The sequence below is a fragment of the Rana temporaria genome, chromosome 13 (assembly GCF_905171775.1).
Source record: "Rana temporaria chromosome 13, aRanTem1.1, whole genome shotgun sequence".
Taxonomy (NCBI): domain Eukaryota; kingdom Metazoa; phylum Chordata; class Amphibia; order Anura; family Ranidae; genus Rana; species Rana temporaria.
Window position 1 is genome coordinate 103,154,252 of NC_053501.1, and position 14,605 is coordinate 103,168,856.

At 39.1% G+C, this 14,605-nt stretch overlaps 1 protein-coding gene across 2 annotated transcripts in view; it reads left to right on the forward strand.

Annotated features, from left to right (window-relative positions):
* Positions 1 to 12,379, forward strand: part of LOC120921204 (nuclear receptor subfamily 2 group F member 5-like) — a 57,727-nt gene extending 45,348 nt beyond the window's left edge. For both annotated transcript variants that reach the window (XM_040333926.1, XM_040333925.1), the window contains exon 4: positions 11,179 to 12,379. In XM_040333926.1, the coding sequence (XP_040189860.1) occupies positions 11,179 to 11,453 (275 nt within the window). In that variant the 3' untranslated portion in view covers positions 11,454 to 12,379. The remainder of the gene's footprint in view (positions 1 to 11,178) is intronic.
* Positions 12,380 to 14,605: the final 2,226 nt, after the last annotated feature.

A 14,605-nucleotide genomic window follows, 5' to 3' on the forward strand; every position in this document is an offset into this window, starting at 1 on the left:
TTAGAAAAGGAAAGAATTTTTAGTTTTTTTATTATGTTTAATATTTTTAACCACAAGTCTCCTCATTTGCATTTAGAAAAATGACGATGGCTTAGGGTAGTGTTTTTATTTTTTTTAATGCATCTTGGAAATGTTATCTTTTTTTTTTTTTTTTTTTTTTATTGTGTATAGGTTTAATGTTTGTTCATGTTCAATACTAGTGTAATAAAAGTTTAGGAAACTGTCAGTCATCTGACTGATCAAACAGGCATCCAGTTGCTACAGACGACTTCTAAATTTTCAATTCCTCCAAAAAAATACTATTTACTGAAGCCCAAGTAAAATATTTTTCTAATATTTTAATATTTATTTAATAATAACTTCATTTGATTATGCTATCCCAATAAGTCCCAATTAAAATGTGTTTCTAATACTTTTAAAATGATTTAATATAAGTAGATGATATGCTACTTACTAAAGTCCAATTAAAATATGTTTTAATATTTAATCATGAATTCATTCATTAATTAATTTTAATAATAAATTAAGCTATGTACTATTTACTGAAGCCCAAGTAAAATATGTTTCTAATACTTTAATATTTGTTTAATAATAACTTAGTTTGATTATGCTATCACAATAAATCCCAATTAAAATGTTTTTCTAATACTTTTTAATTATTAAATATAAAAAGTCTATATGCTACTTACTAAAGTCCAATTAAAATATGTTTTAATACCTAATCATCAATTTATTCATTAATTAATTATAATAGTAAATTAAGATATGTACTATTTACTGAAGTCCAAGTAAAATATTTTTTTAATACTTTAAGATTTGTTTAATAATAACTTAATTTGATTATGCTATCCCAATACATCCATTTAAAGTGTTTTCCTAAAACTTTAATAAATATTTAAAAATAAGTAGACTATATGCTACTTACTAAAGTCCAATTAAAATATGTTTTAAGAATTGATCATTAATTAATTAATTAATTAATTCATTATAATAGTAACTTAGACTATGTACTAATTACTGAAGCCTAAGTAAAATATTTTTCTAATACTTTAATATTTATTTAATAATAACTTAATTTGATTATGCTATCCCAATAAGTCCCAATTAAAATGTTTTTCTAATACTTTTTAATTATTTAATATAAATAGACTATATGCTACTTACTAAAGTCCAATTAAAATAAGTTTTAAGAATTGATCATTAATTCATTCATTCATTAATTATAATAGTACATTAAGCTATGTACTATTTACTGAAGCCCAAGTAAAAAAAAATTGTAATACATTAATATTTATTTAATAATAACTTAATTTGATTACTCTATCCCAATAAGTCCCAATTAAAAAATGTTTCTAATACTTTTAAAATGATTTAATATGAGTAGACTATATACTACTTACTATAAATAATAATGAATGATTCATTCATTATTAGTAATTAATTAACTAATTCATATTAACATAATAATCGTTTAATCATAAAATTTTCGCTACAAAAAATAAACCTATGCATAAATATATTTTTCTGAGATTTTTCATCAGACATTATTTTTCTTTTTGCTTTTTTTAGAAGAAAAGTGTACATTCTCATTTTAGCAATTAAAATTCTGATTCTTTGTGTACATTTTTCTAAACAAAGAAAGACACAACCATTTCTTTGTATACAACATTTAGAATGCCAATTTTTTTTTTCAGTGTCCCCTCATACATTTAGGCATCACACTTTTTAACCAATCTTGCCATAAAAGACCCTTCCTTTACTGAAGATCCCTTCATATGCATCTAATGTACCCCAATTCTTTGTGCAGTGCATGGAATAACATGTTAATTAACCACCTCTCTAAGCTGCCCTAAAATATAATTAGAAATATGAAGTAGATTACCTTTAAGGCTGTTCTTGTACAAAAACTTGATTTTCACGACCCTAAGTAGGATCATTTTAAAATCTCCTATGTCCTTATGTTAAGTATGGTATAGTGTTTTAATCTGTATCCATAATCAAGATTAGCCTTACAAGTGATTAATACACATTTTATACAATCCTAGATTTTATTTGTTTTAGTAGCTGCTGCTTAGCTTTGGGTGCTTCCACATAGCTTGCTGTTAACCATTATTCCAAAGTCCTTTTCCAGCTGTTTATCTTTGCTATGCTCCATTAAATGTAAAGGGGACATTGAACACACAGCCAAAGGGCTTAACCTTACATTTGTCAACATTAAATTTCATCTGTCGTTTCGCTGCCAATTTTGCCATGTTGTTCATTTTGTAACAACTTATTATCCTTCTGAGGTTTAATAATTCTACACGGTTTTGCTTTATAAAAAATAAAAATAAATTTAAAACTTGTATAAGTGCCAATTAATCATAAAAATATTGAAAATAGCTGGGTACATAATTGAACCCCTACACTTCCTTACTTAAATAAACATACATCTCCCCTTTTCTTCTTTGCTTTTTAGTTTATTTTGTACTCTTTTACATCTCCACCAAGTTATTATAAGAGCCAGTACTGCATGCTACATATTGTACACCCTACAAAAATTAGAACGGCTATACAAGTCTATAGTTTCTCATTTCCAGAATATTACCCTTATAAAGGCAAGACTCCAATCATACATTAGTGTTGTGGAACTGACTTCCTTTATAGTACCCTGTTTCCCCAAAAATAAGACCTACCCTGAAAATAAGACCTAGCGTTATTTTCCAAGAGGGCTGCAATATAAGCCCTACCCTGAAAATAAGCCCTAGTTAAAAATGCTTGTAAAATCCTATAATCGACTCTATTATAGTAGTATATAATGTACAATGTGTGTGGTTCTGTAATATAATTGCGGGGGAAGAGAGCTCAGATCGGCTCTATACCAAAGGTATTTGGCACAATTATATTACAGAAACACACACATTGTACATTATATAATACTGTAATAGAGTGGATTATAGGATTTTACAAGCATTTTAACTCCGTTCACATTGGGGATTCCTGACAGGCAGGGAGGGAGAGGGGGAGAGAAGACATCAAATTACATAGTAAGACCTACCCCGAAAATAAGCCCTACTGTGTCTTTTGTTGGCATAATTAATATAAGACCCGGGCTTATTTTCGGGGAAACACGGGTAAGTCTTCGAAAATAGGATCAGTGAACTAAGTTCCTTTAGAACTCAGAGATGTAATCAGCTCCCCCTTTTATTATTTGCTTTTTAGTTTATTTTGTACTCTTCCGCGCCTGCACCAAGTTATTATAAGAGCCAGTACTGCATGCTACATATTGTACACCCTACAGAAATTAGGAAGGCTATACAAGTCTATAGTTTCTCATTTCCAGAATATTACCCTTATAAAGGCAAGACTCCAATCATACATTAGTATTGTGGAACTGACTTTAAGTAAGTCTTAGAAAATAGGATCAGTGAACTTAGCTCCTTTAGAACTCAGAGATGTAATCAGCTCCCCCTTTTATTATTTGCTTTTTAGTTTATTTTGTACTCTTCCGTGTCTGCACCAAGTTATTGTTGGAACCATTACAGCATGCTTTTCTCATAATCCAGATATACCAAATCAAGCGTGTTTCCATTATCTAGAAAAAGAGTTGTTATATAGCGCCTCATTCCTGATCTGATGCTGCGCTTTTTATTGGAATATACCCAAAACTATATTTTTTGCATAATATCCTTACATAATGTACACCCTACAGAAATTAGACTGGCTGTACAAGTCTATAAATTCTAATTTCCAGAATATTACCCTTCTTATATAAAGGCAAGACAAAAAATTCTTACATTAGTCTTGTGGAACTGACATGCTTAAAAGCCAGTCTTGGTCAACGTAGTTCCTTTAGAACACAGAGGTGTACTCAGTTCCCCTTTTCTTATTTGCTCTTTATTTTATTTTGTACTCTTCCACTCCTGCACCAAGTTATTATGAGAACCAGGACTGTATGCTTTTCTCTTAAAGGGGAGTTCCACCCACAATTTCACTTTTTAAATATAAATACCCCTGTAATACACAAGCTTAATGTATTCTAGTAAAGTTAGTCTGTAAACTAAGGTCCGTTTTGTTAGGTTGTTACAGCATTTAGATAGTTTATAATCTAGAAATAGACCGTGGCCATCTTAAGTGTGGGCATCATGAAGCCAGACTGTATGACTTCCTGGATTTCAGCTTTGCATATCTCGCACATGCTCAGTGCACAAGCAATGTAATAGGTTTCAGTCAGGTTTGCAAGGACTACTGGGAAACATGATGCCTATCCCAGAAACCCTTGCAAATAGCCTAGGCAAATAAGGAGGAGGAAGTAATGAAGGACTACAAAATAAAGGTATTTACAAGCAACAAATTAAATAAAAATTGTCCATTCTGAACACTATGAGATTAGAGCATGCAGCACAGACAAACATAAAAAAATGGGTGGAACTCCACTTTAATCCAGATATAACAAATCAAAAGCGCTTTTCAAGTCTATAGTTTCTCAGTTTCAGAATATTACCCTTCTAATATAAATACAAGTTCCTTTAGAACACAGAGATGTAGTTAGCTCCCATTTTCTTATTTGCTCTTTAGTTTAATTTGTACTCTTCCACGCCTGCACCAAGTTATTATGAGAACCAGTACTGCATGCTTTTCTTAAATACTGCATCACCCCTGATCTGATGGGAGAAGGAAGTCACCGCTCCAGGTGGGTATGCTGAGCAATCAATAGCTTCTCAGGAGATCAAGGGTGCCGGCTATGCACAAGGCAAATAGTAGAGGCTAGAAAATGGACAGCCGCACACCAAAAAAACCTTTTGGTTTTGTCTTTATTGTAAAACAAAATGGAAAATGCACTACAAAATGCAGCAAAAAATAGGGATAGCAGCCTACGCGTTTCACACTGTAGATCAGTGCTTGGTCATGCCTGATCTGATGCTGCACATCTTATTGGAAAATAGGATTAGTAAACTATTCATTGGTGAACTAAGTTCCTTTAGAACATAGAGATGTAATCAGCTCTATGTTCGGATTTATGCTACGCCGCCGCAAGTTTACAGGCAAGTGCTTTGTGAATCAAGCACTTGCCCGTAAAACTTGCGGCGGTGTAACGTAAATGTGATACGTTACGCCGCCGCAGATTTATGCGAATATACGTGAATCTGGCCCTATATACTTTGCACTCACTTAACTTTGCAGAATTTAGCTTCTCTCTTTTTATGTACTGTATTGTTATGCCTATAGCTTTCTTATCTAGCCTTATCAACTCCCTTTTATTCCTGGTAGTTTTTTTGTAGGTCATAGACTAGCACAAGTATTACAAATATTTTTTTCATTTCATTTCCCTTTTAGATTTGTGATTTTGTTTTATTGTACATATTATGTACAGTATGAAAGACACAATGCCTTATTCGTCAAGCTGTGATATCACGTATCATGCATATTGACCGAGTTTTAAGTGTTCTTTATAAATCAATCTATAAAGCTATAGCACTGCTTTTTTAAATCACTCCGTTAATCATAATTGAGAATATTTACATATTTAACACTAGTCAGTGTATTCAAATTTTTAGTCAGTGTATTCAAATTTTATCTAAACCCAAAACTTTTTTTTTCTTTTGAAAGTTTTAAAACCCACCAGATTTATTTTCTCTGTGTGTCTTTTGGGACAAAGGAAGTGATGGCAAATCCAAAATTAGAGATATCACTGGAACAGTTGGTGAAGGAAAATCTTCCAATAGAGATACCTCTTTTGATAACACCTGTCTAAGAGGGGATTTACTATTACATTGGAGAGATTTCTCACTTCCTGTTGTGTCCTCAGAACAGGAAGCAAAGCAAAACAGACAAAAAAAAAACCTTATTATTCCCTATTCTATCCAAAAATCAAGGTTTAGGTATATTTTATGTTGATCCTGCCCACTTTGTTGGCCTATATAACATTACAGTACATCAACTTATCAATCATTAAGGGCCTTTCACATGGGCTTTCCAATCAGGTCCACTATTCGTTTTTCAGGTGGCCCTGAAGCTCCATGTGGGTCTATAGGCAGTCTGATGTAATTTGTTTCCATTTACACCTGCCTACTTCAGAGACTATCCAGCTCCTGAAAAAAAAAAGACCTAAACATAGTGGATAAGGCCGCGTACACACGATCAGTCCATCCGATGTCATCGGTTAACCGATGAAGCTGACTGATGGTCTGATGTGCCTACACACCATAGGTTAAAAAACGATTGTGTCAGAACGCGGTGACGTAAAACACAACGACGTGCTGAAAAAAACGAAGTTCAATGCTTCCAAGCATGCGTGGACTTGATTCTGAGCATGCATGGATTTTTAACCGATGCTTTTGCATACTAACCATCGGTTTTGACCTGTCGGTTAGGCGTCCATCTGTTCAATTTTAAAGCAAGTTCTAAATTTTTGGACCGAAGGTTAACTGACCGATGGGGCCCACACACGATTGGTTTGGACCGATGAAAAGGTCCTTCAGTCCGTTTTCATCGGTTTTGACTGATCGTGTGTACGCGGCCTTAGAGGTAGCCTGATGTAAACGAACACAACATTCGACCAACCATAGAGCCATCATGGGTCCGCCCCCGTCTGCTGTCCAAAAAACTGACATGTCCAGTTCAGCTCTGATTCAGCAGGTGATCTGCTCATGGAGCAGCTCCATGTAAAAGAGCCCTTGGGGCTCAAGACCAGCTCCCTGAAATTCACCAACAATCATAGGCGTGCGCAAGGGGTGTGCCAGGTGTGCCTGAGCACACCCTAATCCTGGAGTTGGCAACCTGTCAATGGTGGGCATGTGATAGGTAAACTGCAAACCTTCCTTGCTGACCCTCAGAACCTGGACAGGAGAGGTGGCGGGGGTGGAATTTAGTGGAACCAATCTGTATTTTTCTCCTGCAGCAGCTGAAAAGTAGACTTCTCCTCCTCTGCCTTTTGTAAACATTCAGCTGCCACAGGAGGAAAATATAGGGGATCAGTACTAATATATGCCACCCCTCTTTTCCCTGTTCCTCTTCCTTCTGTTGCCTGGGTTCCCCATGTGTTCCCTTGCTTCCTCTTCCTCCCATTGTTTCACACATATGTGTTAGAGCTCTGGGTTGAACACCCTAATGCAACAGGCTGTGCACACCTATGCCAACAATAAATCAATTTATTAAGTCCTTTCAGGTGGGCTTTCCAATCAGGTTCACCTGTCCATTTTTCAGGCATTTTCCAGGCAGACTTGTCAGAACTTCCATGTGGATCTAATTTTCAACTTGTGTCCAACTTGTGTCCATTTACAGCAATGTAGGCTGATGTAAATGGACACAATATCAGGCCACCCATAAAGCCATCACGGGGGCAACCCCTGTCTGCTGTCTAAAAATCGGACATTTGTCCAGTTCAGCTCTGATTTAGCAGGGGATCTTCATATGGATGCCCTGCTGAACGGAGTGGAGCAGCTCAGCGTGAAATGGCCCTTGGGGCTCAAGACCAGGTCTCTGAAATTCACCAACAATACATGATCTTACCAAGCCCTTTCACATGGGCTTTCTGATCTGATCAGGTCCACCTGTTCATTTTTTAGGCGTTTTTTTTAGCCAGACCTGATCCGAAGCTTCATGTGGGTCTATGGGCAGGCTGATTTAACTTGTGTCCATTTGCACTGGTCTACCTCCGAGTCTGTCCAGGTCTGGGAAAAAAATAGAAATGGACTGCGTCCTGTTCTGTTTTTTTGGACCTAAACGTGAGAAATCTAAGGTGGTTTGATGTACACGGACACAACATTTGGCCACCCATAGTGCGATCATGGGGCCATTCCTGTCCACTGTTCGAAAACCGGACATTCGTCCTGTTTAGCTTTGATTCAGCAGGGTGTCTGTTCATGGATCCCCTGTTGAACGGAGCGGAACAGCTCCATGTGAAAGGGCCCTTTTGGGCTCAAGATCAGCTCTTTGAAATTTGCCAACTCTCTGCTAGAGTACCTGAATGCTAAAAGAAGAAGTTTGAGGATTAAGCCCGCCGACTCCTATCCAGTACTGAAGTGTTAGCTGCTTCAGAATAACAATATCCATTATTGCAGCAGTTATTTACTTGCAAGCTATTACGTCCCTGTGATCTTACTGAAGGGTGCTGATGAACAAGGTTTAAAGTGTGAGGTGAGACTCCGCTAAGAGTCTTTGCTCAGTCAACACCAGCTTTGTGGAAACTCTGATTAGCCGTCTGTCAACATCGCTGTCCCCTCGTGCGCTGTCTTAAGACATACTCTAAGGGCAGGAGTCAATTAATAAACATATATGACGCAGGCCCTCCACCTGCTTGTGTTAATTATTATGTTACCCGTACCATACTGCAGAGATAGCAACTAGGGTGTAATGCATTCCTTCCCTCTAAAGGGCTTAAGGTGTAATCTTTGTACCAAGGACAGAAGGCCTTGCGTAGACCGTGTGAACTAAACCAGTGCTGACTTGTAACATACCAAGCAGGACAATGACTTAGGAGCTCAGTAGTTACAGTGAGTGGGTAACTTAGGACCTCTATCTAAAGCCCCATACACATCGGGCCGAATGCCGGGCAACATCAGCCGGTTAAATAGAAAACGGCCGACATTCGGCCCTTGTGTAAGGCAGCCGGTCCGACAGAAGAGGGCCATTTGATCGGCTTCTGTCGGGCGAGCATGCTGGAAAATCAGCAGCCGTGTTCTGTTGGGGAGGCAGTGATTCAACCACCTGTTAATGATTTACTCATGAATACTATGTTGGTCCTACATAGATCTAATAAAGTAGAACTCCATGGACACCATGCACCAGAGAAGTGGTGAGGGTTTCTGGGCCTTCAAGCAAGCAGGAGGTCTAAATAATAAATTCTGTTGGTCATGCATGCAACCAAATAATTGGGAAAGATTACAACTTCTGTCAGGTTTTAATTACTGCCAGTGTCCACGTTGGGGTGATTCACTTTCCTATCCTGTCCCAGGAGCAAGAAGAGGAACTCTAAATATTGATAGATATCCACAGAACAGGAGGTGAAGGGAAGTACCTACAAGGGAACGTTTGTGTGGTGACAACTGTCCAAGGGCCACTGACTTTGGGGGGGTTTTCACTCACTTCCTGCCTTGTCCTGGGACAGGAAGTAAGGGGAGATTTTCCCAAAAGTTCTAACAGAAGTTCTAAACTTTCTCTGCCCTGTCCAAAACTATTTTGGCTGGAGTTCCATATGGCCATATACTTGCTTTCATGTCTAGTGTATTTAATTATTTATAAAGTAATCTCCATGCAAAATGTAAAATTTTATACTTGCTAAAAAATAGTTATGTGTCCCTAGTGGCCAAATTATCTCACGTAGTTGAAAAAAGACTCTTATCCATTGAGTTCAACCAAAAGACAAATTAAATAATTTAAAAACCTTCATCCTCGGAACCCTTAATCTACAGTAAATCAGAAGGAAGGCTAAAAACCCCTTATGAAGTGTGGCCCCTGGGGAACAACAGGAAACGAATCCTTTAAGACAATTGTAACTCCCTGGATCAAGAGCCGGCAGTGTTATTTCTTATAAGTATACATAGCCATTTTTGTACATTTAGTCAAAATATCCAGCCCTTTTTTGAAGCTCCTAGAAAATTATATTCCACAGTTTCACAACTCTTACTGTAAAGCAGGAGTCTCCAAACTTTCTAAACAAATGGCCAGTTTACTGCCCTTCAGACTTTAGGGGGGGCTGGACTGTGGACATTCGGAGTAAAAACATTACATAGAACCCCTGTGGTCAGAATGAGAAGGAATAGTGCCCAATCATTGATATTAGTCGGAGGAATAGTGCCCCTATGGTTGGTGTCAGTGGGAGGAGTGGTCCCCTATCACTGGTATTAGTGGGAGGAATAGTGTTCCATTGTTGGTGTAAGTGGGAGAAATAGTGTTCCATTATTCGCGTAAGTGAGAGGAATAGCACCCAATGGATATTATTCCATAGGCGATCCTCGTAAATTGCCTATGGAACTCCTTACCCCAATCTATCCATCTATCTCCTTCTCTATTCTCTTTAGAGGATCCATGAAAACCCTTCTCTTCAGAGAAGCCTATCCTACACACACCTAACAACTGTATTTTCATTTTGTCCATCTGATCATCCCCTCACAGCTACTACCCTTTGTTCCACTTGAGCCTCCCTTCTAGATTGCAATCTCTAATGAGCAGGGCCCTATGATCCCTCCTGTATTGAATTGTATTGTAACTGTACTGTCTTCCCTGATGTTGTAAAGTGCTGCACAAACTGTTGGCGTTATATAAATCCTGTTTAATAATAATAATTAATAATAATAATAATATTGTGCATCATCCTTGGTGGGAAGAATAGTGCCCAATCATTGGTAGCAGTGGAAGAGATAGTGCCCAATCATTGGTATCAGTGGAAGGGATAGTGCCCAATCATTGGTATCAGTGGGAGGGATAGTGCCCAATCATTGGTATCAGTGGGAGGGATAGTGCCCAATCATTGGTATCAGTGGGAGGGATAGTGCACCATTGTTGGTATAAGTGGGAGGAATAGTGCCCTATCATTGGTATCAGTGGGAGAAATAGTGCCCCATCATTAGTATCAATGGGAGGAATAGTGTTCCATCATTGGTATCAGTGAAAGGAATAGTGCCCCCTCATTAGTATCAGTGGGAGAAATAATGCCCCATTGTTGGTGAAAGTGGGAAGAATAGTTCCCCATCATTGGTGCCAGAGGGAGGAATAGTGTCTCAAGAGCCAGATAAGCAAAGGGCTGCACCCAGCCCGCAGGCCACAGTTTGGAGACCACTTCTGTAAAGAATCCTATCCATATGTGGAGGTTAAAACCCTGTACACACGATCAGACTTTTTTCATTGGAAATTCTGACCGTGTGTATGCCCCATCGGAGTAATTCCATCCGAAATTCTGATGAATTCCATCGGAGTTTAGATGAACATGTTCTCTTTTACTCCGATAGAATTCCGTCGGAATTCCGATGTGATTTTGGTCGGACAAAGGTCCGATCGTGTGTACGGGGCTTAAAGCTCTTTTCCTCTAAGTTCCAAGAAAGTTCAGTGCTATGTGCAGAATGGTACTGAATAGAACAACCCCTGTACACTGTTAAAAAAACCTGAATAATATATGTTTGTTTTTAATACTTCACAGTTTTTATTACTGAACATGTATAGGTATAAAATGTATGTAACTTGTGTCTTGTTGCCTTGTAGATGCAGTAGGACTGTCTGACATCGGTCACGTTGAAAGCATTCAGGAGAAGTCCCAATGTGCTCTAGAGGAGTATGTCCGAAACCAGTATCCCAACCAACCGACCCGCTTTGGACGTCTTCTGCTCCGCCTTCCTTCCTTACGAATCGTCTCCGCACCGGTCATAGAGCAGCTCTTCTTTGTACGTCTAGTAGGAAAGACGCCAATTGAGACTTTGATCCGGGACATGCTTCTTTCTGGGTCCAGCTTTAACTGGCCTTACATGCCTATGCAGTAATAAGGGTCTTTTCAACCTTTCAGATTTGGTAAAGAGGTGTGCTCACCCTGAAAACTTTCCACGGCAGTCAAGAATAGCAGTCACAAGTTAAAGAAGGACTGAAGGCCAAGTCATACGTTGAGTGTTATCTTTTTGACCAGTGGGACATTCAGCTTGATGAACATTTCATTTTTCATGGGTTATGGATTTTTTTTTTATGAAACTGCATTTTCATACCTGCTGTGAAGGTTGAAGGGTCCAGTTGATGGTATTTTCTTCTATCTTCAAAAAGCCGCATGGGTGAAGGCCATCAAAGTGTCAAATCAAGTCTGAATGAGCATGGTCCTCTGCTTGTGTTTTCGATGCACCCTCTGCCACTCAGACAAGTTTTTAAGTGGTAAATACTTATAAAAATTTTGCCACGATCCAGCAAGCGTTTCCGACGAGAGGACATGCACTTTTCTACGGGAGTTTGCAAGACTTTCCAATACATGTATGTAGAAGGGTGAGGAGCAAAAGAATCCATGTGTAGACCTTGAGAAAAGGAGAGCCAATAAGGACTGCAATTATTTGTAATGAGTTGATACTTGTGAATTTGCTATTTCGTGTAAAAAGACTGGCTAGCACTGCAATCTATGACATAAAGCACTGAATCAGCCTTGGCCACTTAATCCCCCATTGGGACTTTTGACAAAAGACTATTTATAAAAGAAAACGAGGAGAATGGGCATTTGAGATAAACCTACTGCCTGCTTTTTTCATGACCTGTATATTTTAACCCATCCGTCCCACAGTTTTTCCTTGCTTTGTCATCATATAAATATGTTTGTAAGATATTTTTTTGGTGTGTGAATTGTGGATTTTTTTTTTTTGGTAACCTGGCGGCAAAATATTGTTCATTTTGCTGGTTGATCTGGCTAATTATTAAATACACTATCAGTTATTAATTTTGGAGTATTTGCCTCAGTTTGTACCCTTTTCAATCTGGAATAGTAAATGTTTCCACGCCATAAATGTGCACTTTTATGGCGTATATGTGTGCCGTATAGATGAGGGAATTAAAACATTTGGTGCTAATGTTTGCACTCTGATGCCGCGTACACACGATCGGGTTTCACGGCGGTGAAAACACCGCTGAGAAACCCAACGGGAAAACCAAGGACCGGCTTGGTCCCTTTTCCCCGTGTACACACGGCCGGTTTTACCGACAGGTTTTCTCTTGGTCGAGAAAACCGGCCGTGTGTAGGCTCCCTAGCAGTGTTTCTCTATGGGAAAACTGTAGAGGAAAAAAAACCTGCGACTCGCGACGAGGAAATTTAGAACATGTTCTAAATTTTCCCGTTGTGATTCTCGGCAGTTTTCTCGTCGGGAAAACTGCTGGAGAGCCTACACACGGACGGTTTTCTCGTCCAAGAGAAAACATGACAGTTTTCTCGTAGGAAAAACTGCTGGGGAGCCTATACACGGCTGGGTTTCTCGTCCAAGAGAAAACATGACAGTTTTCCCGACGAGAAAACTGATCGTGTGTGCGCGGCTTAAGACACTTACTTTTTTTCCCTCCACCAGTGTTCATGACCTACCGTTATACGAAGGCTGGGTATAAACTAGTAGAACATTTAAAAGTAAATTTTTGGAAAATTCTCAGTACACTCAAAAGTCATTCAAAAGTAAAAAAAATAGAACAACACTCCTAAAGCCACATCTGTATGGGAACGAGTTTGTGAAAGAATGAAGAGTCAAAGACTCTGGGTCGGACTTTGTAGGCCAGATGGACGAGAGTATAATTATTATTATATTCTTGTTCATCTGGCCTACAAAGTCCGACCCAGAGTCTTTGGCCTCATACACACGACCGGGTTTCTCGGCAAAAACCAGCAAGAAAACTGCTTCTTGCCGAGATTCCCGTGTGTACGAGGCATCCAGGTTTCCTGTCTGGAAATCTGGGCAGAATCTCGACGAGAAAAAAAGAGAACCTGCTCTCTTTTTTTTCTCGTCGAGATTCTTGTCGGCCTGTTTCCCGACGAGAAACCCAAGAGTGTGTATAAACTTAAATGTCGCCGTGGAAACCCGCGCATGCTCGAAATGACTTCGACACATGCGCAATAGCTTCCACGGCATAGGTAGGGTGAAGCAAGATGGCGGCGACGGCATCGAATGTGACGAGCGGATGCTCGTCATACGCGATGACGTCACCGCGCTCTGTCCTTTCAAGAGAACCGCGGTTCTTTTGAAATGAAAGTCAGTACACTCCGGCGGCAAGAGTTTCTTGCCAAGAATCTCGTTAGGGAAAACAACTGTTTTCTCCTAACGAGATTCTCGGACGTGTGTACGAGGCCTTAGACTCTTCATTCTTTCACAAACTTGTCATTCAAAAGTAGTTCAAGTTTTCATTTGCTTTTAACTTTCGATTTTGGAATGAATTAACTTTACCAAACGAAAACCACATACACTTTTAGAAATGCATACATTCAGGAAAAATATTCCATTCTGCTCCTTCAAATTTTCTCATCAATGTGGTTGAAAATTAACATCGATTTAAACCCACTAATGAATAAAAAAATGAAAAGACATTATTGAACATTCTTATAACGAAAAATGTTGAACAAAATTCTACTGGTGTATACCCAGCTTAAAGCGGAATTCCACCCAAAAATGGAAATTCCGCTTTCTTGAAACCCTCCCCCCCTCCGGTGTCACATTTGGCACCTTTAAGGGGGTGATGGAGAGAGCAGATACCTGTGTACTCCAGGCATTTGCTCCCACTTCCGGGCATAGGTCACCGCAGTGACCTACGCCACATCCGGCGCCTACTCCGTCCCCACCGCTGTCTTCTGCGAAACACACAGGTCCCAGAAAACAGCAGGGACCAGTGGGATCGCGCAGCGTGACTCGCGCATGGGCAATGGGGAACCAGGAAGTGACGCTGCAAGGCTTCACTTCCTGATTCCCTTACCAAAGATGGCGGCGGTAGCACCCGAGAGCCGAGGGACAGATCGGCTTTGGGTGCTGACATCATGGGCGCCCTGGACAGGTTAGTGTCCTTATAGTAAAAGTCAGCAGCTGCAGTATTTGTAGCTGCTGACTTTTAATTTTTTTAACGCAAGAGGCCCTGCTTGTATAACAGTGTAAATTTGCTGTCCCCTCAAAATAACTCAACACACATCCATTAAAGG